Raw genomic sequence first — 15,374 nt, 5'->3', positions numbered from 1 at the left:
CCAAAAGCAAGAATTTTCTGCTTAAGAACACAATTTTTTAAATTTAGAAAGGTCTTTCTTACGGCTAAATATTTTTTAAAACTCTTCCTACATGAACACATTTTGACAAAGTCCATTCTTCTCCCCCATCCCAAGCCCTCCCCTGACCCTTCCTCTATCTCTTTCCCAACCTCCATGTTTCCATAAAGTCTTCCTAATGTGGAGCCCATGCTCAGGTGCCACAGTAGCATCACAGCTGAACGGAATCCTAACAAGGATGGTACAACCACCAGGTCAGACTTTTCCCCACATGGCACTCTTTCCTGCCCAGTGGGACACTGGCCCAGTCTGGACTCCATCATCACAGTCCCCTCAGCAGACCCTCTGTGCTGCTCTGCCTGTGACAAATCTACTGTGCGAAATCACCCTGTGGAAGAGCCTCCCGCAGAACCTGACTGGGGCAGAAGGGCTCTGAAGCCCAGCACAGGGTGAGAACACTACAGTGCACCCTCCACTGCTTCCCAGAATTACTCCCGAGTCTGGATGAACGGAGGAGTGCAACAAAGCACAATTGCTAGCCATTGACCATTTCCAGGCAAGACGTGAGCCGTGAGCCGTGCCCCCTGGAATCCCACTCACACTTGCCCCCTGTAGATCAAATCGTGTAACAGCAGGCGGCCAGAGGCAGGAGCTGATGCTGACTGTATGTCTCCATCACTGAGTTGTCTAAAACAGCTCCCATGCTGGCAAGAGACCAGAGAACCCAAGTGGCAGGGCTCTCCCTGCTGGGCTGGGGCAGCTCCACATTCCCCTGTGTCTGGGGCAGCAGTACCACCATCATGTGCTGGGTGGTTCAGGCGAAAGTAAGCAGCTACTCACAGGCTCCACAAACTCAAACATCTTCCTCTCTTGGACTTCCTGCACCTTAAAGACATACTCCAGGGACACTTCATAGAAATGCTGCCGGACCAGGTCCACTTGGCTGTCTGCCTGCAAACAAGACAAAATTTAACAGAGTTATCACCTAAGGAATAAACTAAACGAGGAGAAAATATATGGTGGTGAATTTTTTTTAAATATATTTATTTATTAATTTTTTTTTCCATTTTACATACCAACCCCAGTCTCCCCTCCCTCCCCTTCTCCCGCTTCCTCACCTCCATCCCATTCTATCCCCATCCACTCCTCAGAGTGGGTAAGGCCTCCCATAGTAGTCAACAAAGTCTGGCATACCAAGTTGAAGGAGAGCCTAGCCTCTCCCCATTGTATCAAGGCTGAGCAAGGTATCCCACCACAGGGAATGGGCTCCAAAAAGCCAGTTCATGCACCTGGGATAAGTCCTGGTCCTGCTGCCAGGGACCCACAAACAGATCAAGCCACATAGCTGTCACCCAATGGTCATGAATTTTTAAAAGAAACCAAATAGCACGATACCAAAGAAAAATGGTAAGTTACTGAACACTATGCCAAACATTAGTCTATGGATACACATACACACACACACACACACACACACACACACACACACACACACACACACAGAGAGAGAGAGAGAGAGAGAGAGAGAGAGAGAGAGAGACATGTGCACGCACGTGCACACATGCATACCCTCTAACTTGACCTACCGAGCAATTATTTTGTGTTTCTTGAAGGAGATATTCTCCAGAACTCTAAGTTCCACAAGAGCAGATCCTTTGTTTCACTCCCACAAAACACCCATATCCTGAACAGACATCCATAGAAGTATCCGGTGAATATTAGTTGAAGAAACAAATATTATTTTGGGTGCAAACTTCACAGCCATTGAAGAACACACTACTTTTTAAAATATCATCACCATCCACTAGATGGCAGCAGAATCCCACACTGCTGCCCTTGTAAGCTCTTCCCTTACAATGGATGTATGGACTCAAAAGGAAAAGCAACAAGAACAGGGAAAATGGTGGCAGCTCCATGCGTGCCACACTGACTTTCCAAATTAACTACGTTTTAAAATAACTTCCAGTAATGTTCTTTTAAATTCAAATCCAAGAAAACCAGGAGCAAGCAGGTCAGAGGATTTTTTTCTTTTTTGTAATGGGTGGTGCTGGGGTCAAACCATGCACGGCCTTACACGCTGCCATTAAGACTATACCCACAACCCTTGTTTTTTGAGACAGGATCTCTCTATGTTGCCCAGGCTGGCCTTGAACTCATAATCCTCCTTCCTGGGCCTACCACGTGCTGGCATTACAGGTTTCTGCCAACATGCTTAATCAAAGAATATTTTATTTAAAAAGATTAACAACATTCAAAACACATATATGACAGTAAGATATCACTAAAACTAAAAAGAGAAAAAGATAAGTATCAAATGCTATGTTGAAACAATTACAAGTTATAGCTAAGGAAGGATAACCCAAGTATTCAGATGCCAGTCTTGTAAGTCACTATGAGCAAAAACGCAGCATTAAGGCCAAGGGGGAGAGAAGCAGCAAGCAGATCATAGCTGGAAATGAAGAGACATACCCAGAGACAGGCACAGCCGTGCAGAAGGCAGTGGGCAGCGCTGCCCCTCTGCCACTAGCAGTTTACAGAGCAGGGAAGCGGGGTGCAGGAGGGCATGACCCTGGAGGAGACTTCAGGATGAGCCCATTTCTCAGGTCTCCTCCAATCTGGGCATTGGTTCACAAACAGCAAGCAGCATATCCATATATATGCCCAGCGCCATGCAAAAACACTGTGGGAGTGCTGTGGTTTCTTACCTCCTGCAGCTGAGACTCCTTCTTTTTAGAAGACAGATTCAAATGCTTTTCTAAGATGCCACAATACTTCTCTGTCTCTTTGTCATACTTCTTTTTGGCTTCCTGGGGCACGGGCAAGGGGAGAAAGAGTAAGAGGTTACAGGAGTGAAATAGCTGGACCCCTCAGGACCTTGGTGTGCTCACAGTTCACCATACCCTCTACCCGACATGATGATGCTTCTGCTCTTTAGATAATGCCCATCCAGGGCAGGCCACCCTCAAAACAAAAGCACAAGCATCGCTGCTGCCCACACACGGGGCTTGAGATGACGACAGCACGGGAGGGATACCCAGGAAGCATTACTCGTCATAGGAAAGCCTGGATTATGGCAGACTGGAAAGCAGTGACATCGTGGTACAAACTTGGTGTCACCATGTAAACATGAGTCAAGGAGATGAGACATGGACATTCTTTCCTTTTGTTGAGAAGTTTTTATTAGCTTAAATTACTGTCTAAAAATGAAAAATAATTTAATAATATACATATCAACCTGTGCTCTCCCACCAAGTTCTTGAGTCACCAAGGTTCTATTTTTAGTCCCCATTTTACAGGTAAGAAAACTCAGAAAGAAGCCAACTTGCAAAATGTCATAGAGAATGACAAAGCTGACATCAAGCTAACACTCTCTGCCTTTAAAGCCCACGATCTGCCCACTTGAGACACGGTCACAGGCAGTCTCCTTGCTCTCCACACCACTGTGGGCAGGGCTAGGAAGCCTCTTGAGTCCAACACGAATGCTCAGGCCCACAAACTCAGTGTGTCAGTCTGATCTGGACCATCTGGGGCCCAAAGGAGATATTCTGTGCAACTCTCAAGCCTGTAAGAGAAAGGTGTTTCCAGCCAGACAAAGACGGCATCTTTCTATTCATCTAACAGATTCATGACTAGCAATCACTCTGTCCTGGGCGCTACTGGGGTCAGTGATTCCTCCTCTCGTGATGGGAGCATTCTAGTGGAAAGAGAAACACAATTAACCAGGAAACGAATAAGCAGTATAATTACAGACTACTGCAAGAGCTTAAAAAAAAAAGGAAAGAAGGAAAGAAAAAAGGACAGAGAGTACTCAGGAAAGGCCTCGGTGGGGAGAGCTGTAAACTGAGCCCTGGTGAACACTTGAGGAGGTAGAGGGGAGCTCCCAGAAAAGAAAGCCACAGTGCTGACATGCTAGGGCAGACCACTCTGAGCCAAGAAGTCCTACCAAGCTCCAGCATTTCTCCAGTCAACAGCTAGCTCCTAAGCCTCACCGAGAGCAGGGAATGATCATATACACACTTAGCAGGCATGAATCCAATCCTACAAATCTGAGTGTGGCTTAAAAGCCTCCTCATCCTCAAACCATGAAGGAAACGAGCATGAGTGAAGAGAAGGCTCATAGAAATATTGCCCCTCCAAGTCTGAGAAAGGTCCAGGCAAGCAACTCTTCTCTAGTGATCCTTAAGCTTGGAGCTGGAGTCCAACTCCACTCAATGTTCACACATATCTACTCTCACTACCCTAGTAGCCAACAACCCCTCAGAGCGCCCTCGGGCCAGGCAGTGCCACTAGTCAAAGGTTAAGAAAGGCTGGAGGCATGAGTCACTGGCATTTTGTCCCCTACAGGCGACTGGAGCCTCCAGAGTGCATGGTCACTGGATAGTCGTAATTAGAGAAGGTAGTAGAGAGAAGGAAGGAGAGAAAAAGCAGTTGCCTCTGTGCTAAGGCAGCACAAGGCCTCTGCAGGGCAAGCCCGTACAGTATACCAGTGCCCTGTCTCAGTGCTATCACACAATACCTGACCAGAGCAACTACAGGAGGAAGGGCTTTCTTCTGGCTGAGTTCCGGGGTACAGTCAATCACACGATGCTAGGAGTCTGAGACAGGTGGTCCCACTGCACCCAGAGTCAGTAAAGCATGGGGAGATAGGTGCTGGTGCTCAGCTGGTAGCTCTCTCCTTTCTGTCTTTAAACGATAGTGTGTTTTATTATGTGCATCTCTATGTGTCTGTGGAGGGTATGTGCATGAGTGCAGGCGCCCTTGGAAGCCAGAAAGCAGCAGCTGAATGTCCTGGACCTGGAGTTCCAGGCTGATGTGAACTGCCTGATGTGGGCGCTGGGAACTGAACTTGGGTCCTCTGGGAGAACACCCACGCCCTCTCAACTGCTAAGCTATCTCTCCAGTCCCTTTTACTGCCGTCATTTGCCAAGACTCAACCTTCTCCTCTACAAACACAGGGTGACTGGATGAGATGACTGTTCGAGTTTCACCCTCCAGCTCACAGCTCTTCCATAAAATAAGAACCCTTGCTCTTCGCACAGTTACTTGGATTCAATGAGTTAAACTACATACGGCACTTAGCGACGTGACTCATGACGTAGCACATGAACAGCACTCCGTGCCCTTCAGTGACGGTAAGAATGATGAGAGATGATAATTGTGGCGCCAATGGTAATGGTGGTGTGATCACGGTGGTGATAGAGGCCACTGGAGTACTGGTAGTCGTCCCCATGGTGCTGGGGGTGGTCGTCATTGTCAGCAATGGTAGTGGTGCTTGTGGTAATGGTGGTATAGTGGTGGTAATGGTGGTAAAGATGATAACGGTTGTGCTGACAAATTTTATGTCAAGTTGACACGAGCTGGAGCCACTGGTGAAGAGAGAACCTCAATTGATAAATGCCCCCCGTATTGGCCTGTAGAACATTTTCTTGATTGATGATTGATGCGAAGGGCCAAGGTCACTGTGGGGGGTGGTGCCACTCCTGAGCTGGTGATCCTAGGTGCTATAAGAAAGCAAGGCGGGAAAGCCGTGCGGAGCAAGCCAGTAAGCAGTGTTTTTCCACGGCTTCTGTTTCAGTTCCTGCCTCCAGACTCCTGCCTCGAGTTCCTTCCCTGACTTCCTTGGGTGACATCCTCTGAAGTGTAAGGTGACCAAACCCTTTCCTCCTCAAGTTGCTTTTGGTCATGGTGCTTTATCCCAGCAATGGAAACCCTGAGACAATGGTGGTAATGGTGATAACTGCAATAATGGTGGTGATGAGGCTGGTGATAGTGGGGGTGCTGCTGTTGCTATTGTCACTGGTGATGGTGACAGTAACGATGGAAACGGTGACGTGGTGGTAGTGCTGATGGTGATAAGGTATTTGTCATTGGCAACCACTTCCTTTTCATCAAATGCAACATTTGACTTGCAAGACTCAGCTCCATGAAGGTAACCTTCCCTAAGCACATACCACAATTTGGAATTATACATTTAGCTTTGTGTCTCATGCCTTCCTCTCAGCCAGGACAACCATATCTGCTTGTCATCCACTAACCCTAATTGCAGAGTATAGTGCTGAGCTCTCGCATATATTATTTTATGCTTGTTTTTATTTTTAACTATGTATATATGTGTGTGTATCTGTATATGGGTTTATACATGTGAATATGTGCCCTTAGAGGCCAGAGGAGGGCATCAGATACCCTGGAGCAGGAATTATAGGCAGTTGTGAGCAGCCCAATATGGGTCCTAGAATGAAACTCGGGTCCTCTGCAAAAGCAAAATGCACACTTATCCACTGAGCCACCTTCTCGTGTACTCTTAATGATTTATGTGTACCAAAGTCAGAACCACAGATGAATGACTACATGACAAGCTCTGTCCTTCTGTTCAAACAGCTATAGGACACACACTACTTTAAGCTCCTTATATGAATGCACTCACTGATTCTTAGGGACGCTATGGTGTAAAGTTTTATTATCCCCTTTTAAAGATGAAGAAATAGGGATGTGGGGGTTTGGAAACCTCCCAAGTTCACAGGCAAGTTGCAGAAGTAAAATTTGGAACAAGCAGCCAAGCTCTAGACCCACTCTTAACCACCACTGTCAGATTCTACTTTCATTACAGAGCACAGCATTACCACCACTCCACCTCCTGTGCAGAAGAAGTCAACTTGCTCACTTCAGAAACATAAACCTAGGGCCACAGTTATGTCAAGATCTGACGTCACACTTTATTCCTGAGCGGCCTCTAACACAAGAATACCCCAGGGCCCTGTTAGGTTGGTGCTAGTTGTCAATTTGACAAAACCCCGGAATCACCTGGAAGGCAGGCTTCCACACACCTATGGCGGATTATCTTGATTGTGTTAACTGAGGGACGCAGCAGTCAGACTAGGATCCTGCATCGTACAGAGAGAGGACCCGAGGAGAAGCAGGCACTCATGTGATGGGACCACAGCTGCCTGAGGCTCTTCTCACTGTGACTCACGGTACACTCTTTCCTGGGACTGTGAGCTGAAATCAGCCCTTTCCCCCTTAAGCTGCTTCTGTCAGGGTGTTCAATCACAACCACAAAAAGAATCTAAGGTAATTCCCCTTCCTGGCAGCTTTCACATGGCCCCCTGTGCAACAGGTTGTTATAGCAACCAAAGCAGCAGCAGAGAAGAGAGGCAACAGAGGAAAAAATAATAATTTTAGCATCAAATAGGCAGAGTTCGGGAACAAGCTCCTGGCCACCCAAACAGGTGAAGAGCCCTGCTGGCTCCTGGGGCGTCTCTGAGGTGCCTCCCTGGGTTGCCTTTCAGCTTGGTTTCCTCTTAAATTCACCCAGTACTACGATACAAATGTGTGGGTGGGTGGAATGGTAGAGAGGGACATACACTGGGAAAGAAAACAAGACATGACAAAGGAGGAGGGATGAGAAAGCAGCCCAGACACCAAAATGAATCATTAATGCTTTGCTGACTACCAGACTCAGCATGCCTGGGGAAGCTTAGAACAGTGACACACATCCCACCTGTAGGCAAGGGTGCATGTTCCTGTCACAGGATCACTGTGCTGCTCCTCCCCAGCAACTATGGTAACTCCCAAAACAACACAGAGAAGGACCCCAGCGTGGGAGGGTGTCTGTGCTTTCCAGGAGAAGCAGCCAATGTAAAGATGACTGGGCAGGTCAGCTCCGCCTTGCCACAGCTTGATAGGAGCCTCTGCCATGGGTGTCTGGACACAGGAAATACAGGCCCAGGCCACTCAAGAGAAGGCTGCTCCCTGAACCACTGAGAGTTCGCTGGCCATATATTCTCAAATATCACAGAGACGTTCAGTCGTGGATAAGAGTTTTAGGAGAACAAGACTTCAAATTCTATGTTCCCTCATCTGTGAAACAAAACCAATGCATACTTCTTTCTTCCTAAATGTAAATGGGTACAAATCCGCTGTACACTAGGGAAAAAAAAAAAATCCTCCCATGGTCTTCCCTTCAAACTAAGGCCAAGCATCCTCTAAAGCCTTGACCAAGTATCATCCCTTTCAGTAGGCATGTCTATTTCTAGAAAGCTGGAGGGAGGAACCAGAAGTCAGGGAGGCTACAGGGAGAGGAAGAAGCTCACTTTTAGATGACTTTTCTAGGTCAGTTTTCATCACAAAATCTACAGTAAGTGTGGCATTGCCTCAATATCCCCACCTCCCCTGTAGACGGTTCAAGGGGCTGTGTTTGAATTCATCACAGTTCTAGAATACCAGGAAAATGTGGGGCAGACAGCCTTTTGTGGCCATTGGTTAGGATAAAAACATCTCCCCTGCAGGGGACCTCTAACACTGCTGGAAATCAAGCCAGCTAGTTTAGCTAGTGACTTAAGGCATGGGAACAGGCTTCCCTCTGCCCTCTTCTGGTAACACACTACAAAACTTAGTTTGCCCCGACATACTCTCACTGGGAATACAAACCACCACATTCAAGGTCAGGGACGTGCACAACAGTAGATGGACAACACAAAAGAAGCTCCATGGTACTTCTGGAGGGGTTTTGTCTCATAATGCTTTGTCTGGTCATTTTTTAAAAATATTTTATTATTATTTATTTATGTGTACATGTGTGTTTGTCCATATCTGTGCATGTATCTAAGATTAGGGCCATCCCCTGATTCTGGAGTTATAAGCAGTTGTAAGCTGCCTGATGTGGGTGCTGGGAATTGAACTCGGGTCCAATACATGTTCTTAACCACTGAGCCATCTCTCCAGCCCTAGTCTTTTTGTTTTGTTTTGTTTTGTTTTTTGCCTTAGAAGTTGTTTATATATTAAGGTTTCTGATTTTGAGGTTTTATGGGATTTCTAAGTGTGCAAGTGTGTGTGAGTGTGTGTGTGTGTGTGTGTGTGTGTGTGTGTATGTGTATGTGTGTGTTTCTAATGCTTTTTCTTTGTTTTTTTTTTTCCCTCTTGTTTATTTTGTCCTATTCTGGTTTATTTGTTTTGGGGTTTAGGGGGGTTGTTTTGTTTTTTAGCTGTCTGTTTTTTAATGACAAAGAAAAAGTTGTAATTTGAGTGGGTGGCGATATGGGGAGAATCTGGGAGGAGTTGGGGGAGGGGAAACCATCATCAGACTATAATGTACTTTGTTTAATGAGACTTATGAGAAGTCTCTGTGTCCCCAAGGCCTAGTTCATAACTGCTTAAATGCAATTTTGGTCCTCTTCCACACTCACAATTACACAAAAGATGAGTAGACCAACCAGTCAGCCAAATGTCCAGGCGCACAGCCACCAACACACAGAGGCAGCGCCTCTACCTTGAGTAGTTTATGAATTAGCACCAAACAATCAGGTAATAAAACAGTGGGGTGGCTGCCGATGGTGGCCACAGGGGGCTGCACTTCAGCCACTTGCAAATGCAGAGGAGCTGGGCTGCGGCCTTGTCTGGGAGGATGTGCTGGAACTGGGGGAAGTGCAGCAGTCTTCAGATTCCACCCTAAAGCACAAGAAGAACCAAGTCCGCAAACTCCTCACCCTGGCAGCCCCGATCTGCTCCTTTCGAAACTTCTCCAGGGGTGTGATGAGCACCTCACTGGCATTCTCAATCTGATGAAGAGAAGCAGACGGCAAAGGCAAGATTAGTCATGAAGTACAGCAGCTCTTCCACAGACACTCAGATAAAAGCCGAGTAGCAGTACAGTCCGGGTGCCATTGTGTAACAGCCCCTTCAAGGAGAATCTGCTCGGAAACTCCACGACAGCCTGGGACTTACAGTCCTCTAAACCTCAGCCTTCTGAGCTCTAAAAGAAGTGAATCTAAAAGGTAGGCAACCACTTATGGTTATAGGGACCTGGTAACAGAGGCAGTCTAAGTTTCAAGCTTCAAGTGACGTAAGTTCAGCATTCACCCAAGCTACAGGCATAGTCAACAGTGAGTCTCAGTTAAAATCCAAAACACCTTAGAACATCTATCGAAAAAAACTTTCAAGCATGATGAGTTCCTCAGGGAATTAACTGGGGCAGGGACCTCTGCCTCCTGACCACTGGCTGCCTCCCAACTGCACTGTACAGGGCTCGATCATCTGTTCCCACACTCTGATTCACTGCCATACCAGTGGACCTCAAATGCACCAAATCTGTCCTACCTTGGGACTTTTGTCTCTGTCCTTTCCCTCGGATGCTCTTGTACAGATTATAATAAAGTTTCAGTTTAAATGCCACTTCTCTGTGGAGACCTCCAAAACTGTAATTCAGAGAAGCTGTCCATAAACCCAGCCTTTCAAAACACACAGGCAAGGTAGTTTTCTGGCTCAGTACTCTCTACTGACACAGACACCACCCCTGAAAACACTCACTCATCCCCAGTATTCCCGAAGCACAGAAGAAATCAGAAACAGAGGCTCAGACACTTCTGAATGACCAAATGAGTGAATGGATGACTTCTTGACAAGCTGCCAAGTGTGTGGCCATGAACAAAACATTTAAATTCTCTGGACTCTAATTTCCTAATCCAACAAAAATGAGGGGGCTGAACTACTCTGGCTCTAAGATTCTATAGTCTTTTCTAAAGCAGTGAAATATTTTACGATCTTTACTCATTGCTCACTCTCCTCTCAACTAATTTACTTCAGGAATCTTACTTCAACAAAGCATTATGTTCTCTAAATCATATGCATGCCCTTCACATGGCAACAACACAGTAAATACCAGAGACTCTTGACCGATTAGTAAAGAATTGCCTGGACAATATGAGGGATAGAAAAGGGCGGGTCTATATTTACTCTCATTTGCCTTGCCTGTTTCTTAATTTTGAAAGCACTTACCTCTGTACAGTACATTTTAACACTGCAGTGTAGCAACAGTATTGAAGTTATCTGATCTTTATTGCTAACTGGTATTGTCTAATTGGTTTACATGGGTCTTTCCCATAAGTCAACTGCAAGTTTCTGAAGTTCACAAAGGTGTGCTGAGTCAGTCAATGAGTGGCTTTCAACCTCAGCTCACAGGAGAATTCCCAGGGGAGCTTTTACAAACCCTGGTAGCCAGGCCATGCGTTAGACCAATAACTCAATCTTTGGTCCTGATTCCCGACATCAGTGTTTGTGAAGTCCCTCAAGTTATCCTAGCGGGCACCCATGCCGAGATGCTAGCCCTAAGGAGATCTGGAATATGCTAGCACTCAGGTGCTCCCATGGGAGGCAGGACAACCAGCCCTCATCCCGATCCTATTAGCACTATCAGTCTCTACAAGACCTGCGTTCTCATCTGTCAAAAGAGAGATTGCAAACAGTCAGGAGTAACTGTACTGATGGTAAAGCACAGAGGCCATTCTCTGCCCTCAAGGAACTCCCATTTACTAGCCACACAGATGCCTGCAGTAATTGTCCAGACACATGTGGTAAATGGAGAATCCGAGGAATGAACTAAATGTTCAGAAAACACAATGGATGGCCAAATATCCCAGAGAACCATGGCTCCTCCAAAAGGGTACAGCATTGCTGCACTGAGCTGAACTGATGATAAAGCTGTCCCAGGGTGAGCAGGGCGGGAAGAGGCTTGTGACGGCCAGATACTCAGAGGCAGACAGCAGGGAGTAATAATAAAATTGCAGAGGCAAGTTGAAAAAAGTATAATCCAGTCATTGTTCCCCTACCACAGGCCACAGCAATTTGCAGGGTATTCATGGTGATTTGCTTACCACAGCCCCTACCCCCAAATATTGACATGACCCTGAATCAGACTCACAAGAACCATTTCCCTTTCTCAGGAACCAGCATGAGCACACTCAAGCTTTCGCCTCCTTCTACCCACCACCACACCTGCCACTGTCACTGACTGCAATTCCGGTTCAAGAGAACAGCAGTCAGGAGTCAGAAGAGGGAGGGCTTTGGGGGGGGGGGCTTCTGCACTCCTGAGAGCTTTACAGAAATCCCCATATCTTCCGCTGTAATGCCAATTTGGGTTTGAATCGAAACAGCACAACTTATTAACCATGTGAGCCGGGACAGGCAACTTGGCCCCTGTAAACCTTAGTATCTTCATCTGGAAGATGGGATGACACAGATGTGTTGGTGGTGGTATTTTACTCCTTTGGGAGGCCTGCCACCCAGCTCCCAGATAAATCACACACAGAGTCTTATTACTTATGAATGTCCAGCCTCAGCTTGGCTTAGTTTCTTGCCAGTCTTCTTTAACTTTAAATTATCCCAGCTACCTTTGGCCTCTGGGCTTTTCCCATTCTCTTACTTCAGTAAAACATAATCTTACTCTGTGGTTTGCTGTGTAGCTGGATGGCTGGCCCCTGATGTCCTCCTCCTTCTCTGGCTACCACTACTACTGTTGCTGCTGCTTCTAGTCCTCCTCCTCCTCTTCCTCCTCCTCCTCCTCCATCTCTTTTCTCCTCTCCCCTCCCAGATTTCTCCTTCTATACATTCTCTCTGCCTGCCAGCCCCACCTATCCTTTCTCCTGCACAGTAACACAGCTTCACAGAGTTAAACAAATGCAAAATAAACAAAGTAACACACTTAAAAGAATATTCTACTACACAGACAGGACGTCAGAGTTATCACAAGAGCTATAGAGGACAGGTCAGGCTCTGGCTATACCATGCCTTGGTAACTGAGAGCTCAGGCTATCAGCAACTGCTACAGAAAGAGAAGGAAAACGCTCCAAAAAAATGCTCCAATTTGGGCATCCTTCTGTCACCGCCTACCTGGAGATGAGCCCCTACCCTGACCCCAGGTACAAGCTAGTGTGAAGCCTGCTGGGGGCTTCTGATCAGAACACTACCTGGGGGGGGGGGGGTGCACTGCAGAGGAACCCCACCCATTCACACTGAAAGACTTCACAGCAGATGCTGGTTTGAAAGCACTGTTTTGGAAGCTAGAGGTTAGCATGGGCTCCTTGAATTTGCAGAGTCTCTCTCTGAGGAGCTCCCACAGTCACATTCCTTTGCCAGGTTGCATTTTCTGACTGCCAGCTCTGCGGCAGGTGCCTTGGGGTTAGAGTGAAGCGGCGATGCCTTCCCTCAAATGGCCACTGGATGGGTTTAAGAAGGCATGTAGAAGAAGACTGGGACACATGCTTCCTTGTTCAGCTAGGTTCCTGAAAGTTAACTCAGTCAAAAGCACCACCCTAAAGTCAAGTGTGCATGAGTGCATGTGTGTGTGTGTACGTGTGTGTGTGTGTGTGTGTGTGTGTGTGTGTGTGTGTGTGTACATGCTTCTGTGTGTGTGCATGTGTGCCAAAGGTTGACATTAATGTCATCCCTCAGTTATTCGTCCACTTTGCCACCTTACTTTTTGAGAGAGTCTTCTACTGAACCTGGAACTCACCAATTTGGACAGACTGACTAGCCAGCAAACCCTAGGGATTACAGGCCTGCACCACTGAACCCTGCTTGCTACTTGGGTGCTGGGGATCTGAACTCAGGTCCTCAAGCTTATGCAGCAAGTGCCTTACTGACTGAATGATCTCCCCAGACCCACAGTGAATCGTGAGAACGATGATACTCTTCCAACGTTATGCACCAGTAATTCTTTAACATTCACAGAAAGCTTCAAATTCTGCAAAGGTTCACAGACTCAGAGTACTCCAGAGGCAGTCTCAACTTAAACCTGGATTTCTGACAGCAAATTCTTTGCTCTCTTAATGCACATAGACCGTCGGGGACCAAGAGTACCAAGGATACTCACCATGCGACTCCGCTCATCTTCAAGATTCCTGAGGACAGTGGCAAATTCTTGCAAAGATCTCGCTGGAAGAAAGAAGGAAGCCATGAACTGAAAGCAGAATGATGGGTGAGTAAAAGCAACTTACAGATTTAAATTCCTTATGCACACAGATGCCCAAAGTCAACCACTAAAGACAGGATGACCCAGAAATGTGGGTTAACTGCACCTGGAACACCCGGCTAGAGGATTTCTCCAAGGAAAAGGGCCGCCTCTTCCTGAGAGTTCCCAGGACTGATGAGATGCTGGCAGGCCCCCAGCCTTGAGGCTGGAAGGGGCAGAGTTCCACTAAGGAGTTGAAGGATTTCCTGTCCAGGATTCAACCTCTTCAATCTTTGTTGCTGGGCTGCATCAGAAGCCAACCTTTTCTTTGGCATGACAACTAGACAAATAGTTCTGTGAGCAACAGAAGCCACATCTCTGGCATCTCCTTGGGTTCCTTCTCCCGGAGTTCTGAAGCCACTCATTAATAGAATGCAGCCTGCAGCACCGCAGTCAAACTCAGATGTCTTGGCCAGAGTCTTTCTTGAAGGCAGCAGGCACTTAGTGAAGAAGCCCCCGGTCATTGGGATACTTGGGCAATACTGGGAAAGCATCATGACTTACAAGGACACATTTTCATTGCTGTCAGCTACTTCCCAGATGTCTTTGCTCATACAAAACAGATCCTCGTGTTCTGCTTGGCAACGGATTAAAAAATCATCTGAGCAACCTTAACTTTCTCAGTTCTTTTTATTTCTTTGGTATTGGAAATCAAACCCAGAGCCTCACATACACTAAGTACATTCTCTACCATTGGGCTACAGTCCCATCTCCAAGTCTTCTTAGTTCTTTCTCCCTTTATGGCATCAACCAAAATGAAGAGGGGGGGGGGGAGGAAGGAAGAGAAAGAGAGAGAAAGGAAGGAAGGAAGGGAGGGAGGGAGGGAGAAAGGAAGAGAAGAAGGAAGGAAGGAAGGAAGGAAGGAAGGAAGGAAGGAAGGAAGGAAGGAAGGAAGAATATGAACCCTAGCAAAGTGATGAGTCTTGCCTGCAGCAATGTGCTGTGCTGTGCTCAGAGCTGCCTATGAAAGAGAGCAGGGGACGGTAGAGAGGGAGGTGGTGCGGCATGGTGATATATAGGAGCTTCCCCCCACCTCTCAGTAAGGAGACTAAAGAGGAGAGAGGTGGGGACACAGGGAGCTAGCCACTAAGCTGCTCCCACTCTGCAGGCAGTGACATGGCTCCAGCCAACTGTCACCAGGCCAAAATGGAAGGCCACTAGATCACATTTGTGAAATTTTAAAAGAAAGAAAAAAAAAAACAACTAGAACTTGAGATAAGTTCCACTGACATGGTAATTCAGTTTAAAATAAAATGTCAGCAAAAACATAGCACCATTCTCATCTCAGCCCATTAGCTAACACTGAAACCTTGACCCAATTCTCTTTATCATCTGAACTCACTCTTAGGTTCTCAGTACTGTGGTTGGGTTAAGGGTAAAAAGGAGAGTGTCACAAAACCAACCAGGACCCTGAAGGACAGTGGCCGACAGGAGCGTCATCACAGAGCTCCCACCTCCTCCTGCAGCGGGACAGGGAGGGGGGCAGCACAAGGAGAAGCCCCGCCCTGACCTCCCTACCTGTGCCTTCCACTCCCCACTGGGTTTCCACCCTTACTAACAGGCCTCTTAGGCCAGG

General features: G+C 47.0%; 1 protein-coding gene across 1 annotated transcript in view; it reads right to left on the bottom strand.

Moving 5' to 3' along the window:
* Arhgap26 (Rho GTPase activating protein 26) overlaps positions 1 to 15,374 on the bottom strand; it is a 384,395-nt gene that overhangs the window by 264,632 nt on the left and 104,389 nt on the right. The window contains exons 3-6 of the mRNA XM_036205214.1: positions 13,661 to 13,722; positions 9,501 to 9,572; positions 2,724 to 2,825; positions 859 to 969 (exon numbers count right to left, since the gene is read on the bottom strand). Of these exons, the coding sequence (XP_036061107.1) occupies positions 859 to 969; positions 2,724 to 2,825; positions 9,501 to 9,572; positions 13,661 to 13,722 (347 nt within the window). The remainder of the gene's footprint in view (positions 1 to 858; positions 970 to 2,723; positions 2,826 to 9,500; positions 9,573 to 13,660; positions 13,723 to 15,374) is intronic.

This window comes from Onychomys torridus, chromosome 13 (genome assembly GCF_903995425.1).
Source record: "Onychomys torridus chromosome 13, mOncTor1.1, whole genome shotgun sequence".
NCBI lineage: Eukaryota > Metazoa > Chordata > Mammalia > Rodentia > Cricetidae > Onychomys > Onychomys torridus.
This window is presented reverse-complemented; position numbering and strand designations above follow the sequence as displayed.